The sequence below is a fragment of the Galeopterus variegatus genome, unplaced genomic scaffold (assembly GCF_000696425.1).
Source record: "Galeopterus variegatus unplaced genomic scaffold, G_variegatus-3.0.2 Scaffold1825, whole genome shotgun sequence".
Taxonomy (NCBI): Eukaryota; Metazoa; Chordata; class Mammalia; order Dermoptera; family Cynocephalidae; genus Galeopterus; species Galeopterus variegatus.
Genome location: NW_007727936.1, coordinates 183,661 through 193,970, shown reverse-complemented (window position 1 = coordinate 193,970; position 10,310 = coordinate 183,661). Strand labels below are relative to the sequence as shown.

At 63.8% G+C, this 10,310-nt stretch overlaps 1 protein-coding gene across 1 annotated transcript in view; it reads left to right on the top strand.

The window, feature by feature from the left end:
• Positions 1-9,947, top strand: part of CAPN15 (calpain 15) — a 12,745-nt gene extending 2,798 nt beyond the window's left edge. Inside the window, exons 2-10 of the mRNA XM_008579176.1 lie at positions 3,498-4,944; positions 5,725-5,933; positions 6,016-6,199; positions 6,267-6,490; positions 7,059-7,337; positions 7,614-8,008; positions 8,089-8,255; positions 8,338-8,516; positions 8,582-9,947. Of these exons, the coding sequence (XP_008577398.1) occupies positions 3,520-4,944; positions 5,725-5,933; positions 6,016-6,199; positions 6,267-6,490; positions 7,059-7,337; positions 7,614-8,008; positions 8,089-8,255; positions 8,338-8,516; positions 8,582-8,759 (3,240 nt within the window). The 5' untranslated portion in view covers positions 3,498-3,519 and the 3' untranslated portion in view covers positions 8,760-9,947. The remainder of the gene's footprint in view (positions 1-3,497; positions 4,945-5,724; positions 5,934-6,015; positions 6,200-6,266; positions 6,491-7,058; positions 7,338-7,613; positions 8,009-8,088; positions 8,256-8,337; positions 8,517-8,581) is intronic.
• Positions 9,948-10,310: the final 363 nt, after the last annotated feature.

The following is a 10,310-nucleotide window of genomic DNA, read 5'->3' as shown; positions in this document are numbered from 1 at the left end:
GGGGGGGGGGGGGGGGCAGCTGTGGCTCTTGCTGCAGGGGGAGGCTGGAGCCTGGGCCAGCAGCAGCCAAGGTGTGGTCCCGGTAGGATTTGCTGGGCAGGTTCCTCTGTGGCGTGCCTGAGGGCACCAGCGTGTGTGTGTGCATGTTAGACTTTGGACCTCGGCTTGCAGGGCCACACCGGCGACGTTGTCCTTCCTCCTTTGCCCTGGCCTTCCGCCAGCCCTTCCCCAGGCTGGTGCCTGGCCGCTGTCCACTCCCTTCACCCACAGCAGTGGACCGGACCTCAAGGCAGTTACTGTCTGTGGAGCGGCGAGCCCCCAGGCAAATTGGGAGGAAATGCTGTCCGTGACCTCAAGGAACCCACAGACAGCCAGATTAGAGATGAGGGGCAACGGCGCAGGGGAGCCAGGCGCACACATGTACACTCACACAAACGTGTGCTAACACACATGTGCGCTCACACTCAGGGGGCTAGCAAGGCACCAGCACTGGAGCAGTCTGGCAGACCCTTTCTCAGTGCCGACAGGGCACTGGGGGCCAGGGAACATGCTGTGAAGACCCGCAGCAGTGGCAGCCCTGAGCAGCCATCCGTCTGGGCATGCTGCCTCCTTGGCCTTCAGATTCCCATGCCTCAGGAGAGTGGGTGCTGTCTCCCCTGGGTGACCACCCCCATTGTGTGGGTAAAGAGAAGCTCACAGGCCACAGGAGCTGGGAGAGCCAGGGGTAGCCTGTGCCCCCCTCCTCTGCCCCCCTCAGGCTCTGGCAGGACCCCCCTTGCACCTGACACCTCGCCCTGCATGCTGCTCACCTTAATAAGTGATTGGTTCAGGCATCAGCTGCCTAGGGACATAGAGATAAGGAGGACAGACCCGCCTGGGAAGCTGTGGCCAGCTTGGGGGTATGGCCCAGCACCACCCTTACCTCTCTGAGAGCATCATGCAGAAGCCCCCGAGGCATAGCCCACCCAGGCACAGTCAGGAGGAGTCTGAGCCAAGCCTGGCACCTTGGCATACCTCCAGAACTGGCTGGGGTCAGGCAGCAGGTCCACCTGGCTGGGCAGAGGCACCCGAGTCTCTTGGTATGGCTACTTGGCTGACTGCCCAGGGATCCCCAGCCTCAGAGGTCCTTATGGACAAAACACCACTTGCCACTCTTAGCTTTTCCTAGGATGGAAAGGCCCCTCCCAAGGACCTGGGCCTCACCTGTCCATGGCAGCAGCACACCACGGTCTCCACGTGCCGGTGAACATGCACTTCCTTGTCCCCTCAGGGGGGCTTTGATGTGCTCAGCGGCCAGCTTCACCACCTCCCTTCCAGGCTGGAGCCAAGCGCCAGCGGCACACAGATAACCAAGGGCAGAGCAGGTGTTTTATGTTGGCTTTTTCTGGACAGTTGCCTCTGTTTCCCATTTGACATGGCCTGTCTGTCCTGAGGAGTAGCTCTGTCATTTTCCCTGGAAGATGTAATTGCTTCCGTGTGCTGAAGTGTGGGTGACTCAGCTCTGGGTCCTGTGTGTTGGAGACTTGTGGAAGGACTTGCCCAGTTGTCTGAGGTGATTTACCTCTCAGGGCTCCTGACAAGGGTGTTTCACTTCCAGGCTATGTGTGGTGGTTCAGCCTCATCTAAGGACTGAAAGGTTTTGGGTCTCTGAGCCCTCGGCCCCCGCCAGGCCCTGCAGCACGTGGGGGTGGCTGTGGGTTTATGAGTGTCCCTGCTCAGGTCTCCTGGCCATCAGTTACCGACCCCTGAACCCCTTCTGCCTTGGCCCACCCAGTGGAGAGACGGAAAGGTGCAGACGGCAGGGTCAGCAAGAGTGTGGCACCTGGGCACCCTTGGTCTCCATCCCAAAAGCCCCTCCAGCCGCAGAAGGGCCACTTCTTGCCCACTCGGCCACCTCTCTCCCCAGAGACATTTGATTTTCAGGCCTTGTCTTCATGTAAACCCTTCTGAGCTACAGACAGGACCTTCCTGCCCTGGCACCTGTCCTGTCCCCCTGGCGTGCCAGGTGCTGGTGGATTCCTGTGGTGTGCAGGGACCTGGGAGGGCACCCGGCCCACTTCTCCCTGCACTGGTGATCAGTGGAACATATAGTCCCATGTAGGGCCTGAGTCTTCTTTCTGGAGACTCCTCCCAGAGAGTGGGCTGTGGTCAGACCACCTCTGCTGTCCACAGGGGTCCTCTGGGCCAGTCAGCTTGGCCATGCTGCCTCTGCAGCCAGGCCACGTGGGGTATGCAGGGTGGAGCCTGGGGCCTGCCAGCATGTGCTCACACTTGTGCATGCATGTTCCTGGACAGGCACACACTGTGCTCCACACCTTGACCAAGAGCCCTTCTACAAGTGGGGAGTGTGAGGGGAGAAGCCTGGTTGTCTCCAGGCAAATTTCTTAGGCCTTTCCTAGCACAGAAGTCAAGGTCAAACCTGACCTGCCAGCACTGCACACTCTGCTCCTGCTGGGCACTCTGAGACCCGCCTGATGAACCCTGCCCTGTCCGCTTACCCCAGGGGCCATGCAGAGCCCCTTCCATTCACGCAGGTGCTGCCATGGATCAGAGCCTCAGCCATAGGATCCGAGCTGGACTCCTGTCCTCCCTGCTGGCGCTCGGCCTGTGCCAGGACACAGCACCACAGACTCTGTTCTGGGTGCCGGAAAGTGTGGCGTGGCTTGGGGAGATTTTTTTGTTTTCCTGGTTTTTTTGAAGAGGCACGTTGTCTTTTTTCCTGAACCAAAGGGTTCAGCTGAAACGTATCGTTAGAAGCACAAGCTTCATGCCTTGTTGTAAAGAACAATTGATTTTTCTGCCAGGCACAGCAGCTTCAGTCAGTTTAGGAAACTGTATTGAAGTATAGAGACCCCTTGCACCCAGATCAGCCCTGCTAGCCCCCACTCCCCGACCCCTGACCACCAAGGCCCCAGAGGAGCCTCAGGTGCATCCCGCTGCCCCGCTGTGTGCCTGAGCCCCTCTTCATAGCCAGAGGAGGAGCAGGGGCCCAGCCTGCAGGAGCATTCAGGCCATGGTCCAGGAACCCACCCAGCATGAGGGCTGTGCTGTAGGCTATAGGCTGCCCACCCGCTCCACTTGGGGGGCTGCCTCCGCTTACTGCTCTCTGCATCCCAATCTCAAAGCCCAGGGAGAATGAGGCAGTCCTTCCCTCAGGCCAGCAGGACAGCCATGCCCCTGCCCCAGGACGAGGGCCTGAAGGGTCTGCTGTGCCACCTACAGGCGAGGAGTCCACCAAGCCACGGACCTATCCTGGGTGGAGGCTTTGGGCCCTCTGTCTGGCAGCAGCCTCCCTGCCCACCCCAAATGCTCAGCCAGAGGCCACCTCAGTGGAGCTCAGGGTGGAGTGTAGCCCCACCCAAGTGGCCACACTCCTCACCTTGCTGGCTCTGCAGCCAGACAGGCACCTCTCCCCGGGCCCCATCGCGTCTGTAGGAGGATAGTGTCCTGGTGCTTATGCGGTCACAGGACTGCACTGATCAGGTGTTCCCTTGCAGCCACACGCACTCACCTGGGTCTATGGCCACAGTTGGGGAGTGGTCCTGTGCGCGCTGCACCTTCCTGAACCCAGCCGGCCAGCGCCAGTGCTCCATCTGCGAGGCCCCCCGGCACAAGCCCGACCTGGACCAGATCCTGCGGCTCAGTGTGGAGGAGCAGAAATGGCCCTGTGCCCGCTGCACGTTCCGGAACCTCCTGGGCAAGGAGGCCTGCGAAGTGTGTGGCTTCGCTCCAGAGCCTGTGCCTGGGGTCCCCTTGCTGCCGGTCGCCAACGGGGCCCTGCCCAAGCCACCCACTGTGCTGCTGGAGCCCAAGGGCCACTGTGAGGACGAGGTGGGTGCAGTGCAGACTGAAGCGTCTGCAGCCATGGAGCCAGCCCCAGGGCACCCTGAAGAGCCAGAGCACAAAGGGGCGTCAGAGCCTGGAGGTGGCTGGGCCTGCCAGCGCTGCACACTGCACAACACACCCGTGGCCAGCTCCTGCTCAGTTTGCGGGGGCCCCCGGAAGCTCTCGCTGCCCAGGATCCCTCCTGAGGCCCTGGTGGTCCCCGAGGTTGTGGCCCCTGCCGGCTTCCATGTCGTACCTGCCCCTCCCCAGCCAGGCCTCCCTGGGGAAGGTGCTGAGGCTGACCACTCTGCCACCAGCCAGGGCTCGACTACCGTCGACCAGGAGCCCCCAAGGATACTGCCTTTCAGCCCCTTCTCACCCACCCTGCAGAACAACCCCGTGCCCCGCAGCCGCCGGGAGGTCCCCCCACAGCTGCAGCCACTGGTGCCTGAGGCCACTCAGCCCTCTCCCTCCCCTGGCTCCAAGGGGCCCCCCCAAGGCACAGGACAGGCTGGGACCTCCCGCCTGGCTGAGCTGCTGTCAGTCAAGCGGCTGAGTGTGCTGGAGGAAGAGGCAGCATATGGTAGCCCTGCCTGCGGAGAGGCCTGCAGCCCCGCCCCAGGTGGCGACGTCATCGACTTGGCGGGTGACTCTGTGCGCTACACCCCCGCCAGCCCCTCCAGCCCCGACTTCACCACCTGGTCGTGTGCCAAGTGCACACTCAGGAACCCCACTGCGGCCCCCAGGTGCACAGCCTGTGACTGCTCTAAGCTGCACGGCTTCCAGGAGCACAGTGAGCCCCCCACCCACTGCCCTGACTGTGGTGCTGACAAGCTTGGCCCCTGTGGTGGCAGCTGTGGACGGATCTCCTCGGCTCACAAAGCTGCCCGCCTCTTGCCTGAGCGCCTGAGCCAGTGGGCCTGCCCTGCCTGCACCCTGCTCAACACAGCCCGGGCCAAGCACTGCGCCGCCTGCCACACGCCCCAGCTCCTGGTGGCCCAGCGCCGAGGGTCCGTGCCACTGCGGCGCAGGGAGAGCATACATGTGGAGAAGCGGCGGCAGACAGATGAGGGCGAGGCCAAGGCCCTCTGGGAGAACATCGTGGCCTTCTGCCGGGAGGTGAGCGCCATGCCTGGCCCCCAGTCCTTCTGCGCCCACTCCGCGACTGCTCTGCCTCCTCTGTTCCTCTGTCCATCTTAGTTATCCCCTTCTCCCGCCCTACCCTCATGAGTTTTGGGCTCTGGCCAGGACCTGCCCGCCTCCTGTGGCTTGGTCTTCTGCTGAATGCCGGGGATGGGGGTGCTCTGGGGAGCGAGCAAAGCCAAGGCCACAGTGAGGGGCGGCACCTCTCCCCGTGGCTCGGGGTCAAGCTGGGCATCTTGACCATGGTCCCTGCTGGTGACCAGGATGCATGACACCTGCCCCCCCCACCACACCCTTTCCTCCTCCATGCCCAGAAGCATCCCCAAGCTCCCTCAGACATGCAAGCCTACAAGGAGGTGGGGACGCAGGTGGGGGCTTTGGGGACAGCATGGAGGGAGACCTTGCTAAAGCTTGGGGCTGAAACCCCTCATTCTCTCCACTCTTTGAGCCTTGGGAGGCCTGAGCCCAGGGTGCCGCCCTCCAGTCTCTGAAGGAGCGTCTGCATCCTCCTCATGCAGGGCTGGGGCAAGTCACTGTTTTTGTCTTGTCACTGCCCCGGTGTCCTTTGCCCCTTGCCCACCACCCCATGGTCTCCAGCTGGGGCCTGCGCCATCTGCCCAGGCTCACACACTCCCCACTCCCCACCTAGCAGCTGCACATAGCCCCACCCCTTCCCTTGGGCTCAGGCAGTTTTCAGGCACTGTCCTTGGATGGGTGCCCCTGCCTGGCCTGAGTGTCAGGCTCTGGTCTCTGCAGAACAGCGTGAACTTTGTGGATGACAGCTTCCCCCCTGGGCCTGAGTCTGTGGGCTTCCCTGTGGGTGACAGCGTCCAGCAGCGTGTGAGGCAGTGGCTGCGGCCCCATGAGATCAACTGCTCCGTCTTCAGGGACCAGGGAGCCGCGTGGTCTGTGTTCCACACTCTCCAGCCCTCAGACATCCTGCAGGGGCTGCTGGGGAACTGCTGGTGAGGCCCAGGTGCCACCAGAGGAGGACGGGAGGCTGGTGGTCCAGCCATGGTTATCCATGAGGCCGCCTGGCTCCCACAGGTTCCTGAGCGCGCTGGCAGTGCTGGCCGAGCGGCCTGACCTGGTCGAGCGGGTGATGGTCACACGCAGCTTGTGTGCAGAGGGTGCCTACCAGGTGCGGTTGTGCAAGGATGGCACATGGACCACGGTGCTGGTGGACGACATGCTGCCCTGTGACGAGGCTGGCTTCCTCCTCTTCTCGCAGGTGGGTGGGTGGGTGTGGGCGGGTGTGGGCCATGGCAGGGCAGTCTGTGACCGTGGCTCTCCCACAGGCGCAGCGGAAGCAGCTGTGGGTGGCCCTCATCGAGAAGGCGCTGGCCAAGCTGCACGGCTCCTACTTTGCGCTCCAGGCGGGGCGCGCTATCGAAGGCCTGGCCACACTCACCGGCGCCCCCTGCGAGAGCCTGGCGCTGCAGGTCAGCTCCACTAACCCCCGCGAGGAGCCCGTTGACACTGACCTCATCTGGGCCAAAATGCTGAGTTCTAAGGAGGCTGGGTAAGAGGGGCGGGTGCTGCCACTGCCAGCAGCATTGGGAGGAGAGGCGAGGCGGAGCGGTGGGAAGCGGGGGGCGAGTGCCCCGACCCGCGCCCTGCGCTGCACAAGATGTTTCCAGCGCAGGCTGACCACCGCTAGGAGCCTGGCCAGGACACAGCCTGACCTGGGCCTGTGGGGATCCCAGGTGACCATCACCTCCCACTTCAAGCTGGGTGGGGCGGGGGGGTGCACCTGAGACCCGCCATGTGCTGGTCAGTGTGTCTGTGCATCGACCCGAGGAAGCCTGTGGGGAGGGTCCTGACCTGAGGGACTAACAGAGGAGGCTCTGGGTGCTGAGAACCCTGCTCTCAGCTGATGCCCCTGTGCCGGGGACCTGAGCCCTCTGAGCTCTCAGGCACAACGGGGGACTGTGCCAGCACTTCCTGAACATGCAGGTTTCGTGTGGGTCCCCAGGACCTGTGTTCCCCCACAGGCGGGGAAGGGATCCTCCCCCTGTTGCCCCTGCCTGCCCTGAGGGCCGGCAAGGCCAAGAGGCCCCCGGTCAGCGAGGGCCACTCTGCCTGCACAGGTTCCTCATGGGCGCCTCCTGTGGGGGGGGCAATATGAAGGTGGACGATGCCGCCTACGAGGGCCTGGGCCTGCGCCCCCGCCATGCCTACTCCATTCTGGATGTGCGTGACGTCCAAGGCACCAGGCTGCTCCGGCTCCGGAACCCATGGGGCCGCTTCTCCTGGAATGGCAGCTGGTCAGACGAGTGGCCACACTGGCCAGGGCACCTACGTGGGGAGCTCATGCCCCATGGCAGCAGCGAGGGTGTCTTCTGGATGCAGTACAGTGACTTCATCAGGTACCGTCTCCTGGCTGGGGCACCACCTGCCATCCTGTTCACCTGGGGCAGGGGAAGCGCTCCACTTGGGGCCCAGTACCCTCTGGCAGTGTCCAAGGGGCAGCGGCCAGGACAGTGCTTCCCTGGTTGGGGGCCATTCGCAAAGGGCTTACCTGCTGCTGATCTGGGAGAGGCTGATGGGCTCCTGGCGACACCTGCAGGGCACTCGCCTGCCGTGGGCACGGGAGCAGGCATGGGGCTGCACTCAGCTCAGGGGCTGCTCTCCTGCTGCCCCAGGTACTTCGACTCTGTGGACATCTGCAAAGTGCACTCGGACTGGCAGGAGGCACGGGTGCAGGGCTGCTTCCCCAGCACGGCCAATGGGCCTGTGGGCGTGACAGCTCTCACGGTGCTGGAGCGCGCCTCGCTGGAATTCGCCCTCTTCCAGGAGGGCAGCCGGCGCTCAGACACCGTGGACAGCCACCTCCTGGACCTGTGCATCCTGGTGTTCCGGGCCACCTTTGGCAGCGGCGGCCGCCTGAGCCTGGGCCGCCTCCTGGCCCACAGCAAACGTGCCGTCAAGAAGTTCGTCAACTGCGACGTCATGCTGGAGCCCGGCGAGTATGCCGTGGTGTGCTGTGCCTTCAACCACTGGAGCCCGACCCCGCCAGGGCCCCCCACTGCCGTGCAGGGTAACGGCCCCCCACCCGAGAGCCCGCAGCCCACCCCATGGACCAAGGGCCGTGGCCCCCTCACACACCTTCCCCCACAGCCTCCAGCACCTCGGCAGGGGTTCCGCGCGGTGCCCCCGAGCCGCCTGGCCACGTGCTTGCTGTGTACAGCTCGCGGCTGGTCATGGTGGAGCCGGTGGAGGCCCAGCCAACAACGCTGGCCGATGCCATCATACTGCTCACTGAGAGCCGCGGCGAGCGCCACGAGGTGCGTGGGGTCCCGAGGGAGGGCTGCCGTGTGGGGCGACCCCCTCTCACCCAGGCCCTGCCCACACTTGTAATGTGCTCAGGGCCGTGAGGGCATGACCTGCTACTACCTGACGCACGGTTGGGCGGGGCTCATCGTGGTGGTGGAGAACCGGCACCCCAAGGCCTACCTGCACGTGCAGTGTGACTGCACCGACAGCTTCAACGTGGTGTCCACCCGCGGCAGCCTGCGCACACAGGACAGCGTCCCGCCCCTGCACAGGTGCGCAGCCCCCACCCCTGGCCCCCCTAGGGTCCCCTCCGGTCCTCACTGGCCCCCTCCCCCAGGCAGGTCCTGGTGATCCTGTCCCAGCTGGAGGGCAATGCCGGCTTCTCCATCACCCACCGCCTGGCACACCGCAAGGCAGCCCAGGCTTTTCTCAGCGACTGGACAGCCGCCAAGGGCACCCACAGCCCCCCTCTCACGCCTGAGGTTGCCGGCCTGCACGGGCCCCGGCCGCTGTGACTGCCGAACCCACACGCACTTTACGAGGGAGACCCCGACGGAGGACGCTTGAACCAGAATCTCAGGACCCTGCCCAGGGAGCTGCTAGCCGCAGGGTGCCGCTTCCCATGGGCCCCCCTCCCTGCTCCACTCCACCCCACTCTGAGCACCCACAGTCTGTCTAGCCAGGCCTCCCAGCCGCCAAGCAGAATACCTCGAGTTGGATGGGCTTCTCCCGCCCCTCTGACCTGCCAGCCACGGGAACAGCTTCCGACAGGTGGGGCCATGGCAGGGCTGCCCCTTTCCCGTGAGCATGGGTGAGGCAGCTGGAGCTCTGTTCACAAAATCAAATCTGGGTGGTCAGAGGCCAAAACCTTGCAGTGATACCAGGGACCAGCCCTCTGTGGGGCAGGAGGTCAAAGCCTTCTCAGTTTGTCCCAGAGCCCAGCTCCCTGCCCCCCACGAGGGGGTCCCTGGGGTCTGCACCGGCCCCAGAGCTCTGGCCTCTGAGCAGCACGTCCCAGGAGGCAGGGGCCTGGTAGCCCTGGTCTGGGCTTGGGCCCGGAGGAGTACCGTGCAGCTGCCCCCCAGCGACACTATGCAATTCCCAGGGCGCCGCCAGGATGGAAGCCATGATGGGGTGGCAGGTGGAGAGCCAGCCCCTGCCCTGAAGCCTGGAGAGGGGCTTGTCCTCAGCACCACCTGATGCCGACCAACGGGGCAGGTTCCAGCAGAGTCCTGGGCCAGCCCTGCCTCAGGGCCTTGGCTCTGCCACAAAGAGGGGACCCCAGCTCCCTCACAGGCACATGCAGGGTGTGGCCACTCTCCCCCCACCCAGAAGCCCAGAGAGCTGAGCCACCCACCTGTCCAGGGACCCCCCACTGCTTGTCAGGGCCAGAGCCCTCATCTGCCCCGTGGACATCTGAGCCTAGCATCCTGTGGCCCCCAGGCAGTGGCGCCAGCCAGCCCCCAGCCCTCACATCCCTTGGGGGGGGTTTTACACCTAGAGAAACATTCCCCTCTCCCCTTTGGGCCTCCTTTTACTCTGAGCTGTGAATATTTTTAACCCTGTAAATACGGCCAGCTCTTCTGACACAGAGACTATTTTATCAACTGTCAGCTTCTCCTTGTATGATATGATTCTCCATGGGTGGTTTCCAGACTCAGGCTCCAGTGGACCAAATAAAAGCGTTTTGTTTTGTAAGGACACCTCTTCCTCCGTCACTCCTCTCAGGGTCCCAGAGCCCTCCCCCTCCCCAGCACTCAGGCAAGCAGGTGGGGTCTTTGGGTGACTGGTTCCCATGCACTTGCTCTGAGCAGACCCAGGTTGGTGTGGCTCCATGGTGCATGAGCCTCAGGGACAAAGCAGGCGCCAGGTCCTGGAGCCAGGCAGACGCGATCCAGGAAGGACTGAGTGTCCAGGTGGGGCAGAGGCTGGGCCAGGCCCTGGGGCTTCAGCCCTTCATTCAAGAAGGACCCTGGCTGCAGTCAGGACAGGCGTGTGCATGGTTTTTCCCAGCGAGACGTCTGCATTTAGGGGCCCCTGTCTGAACCAATCAGTCATCAGGCAGG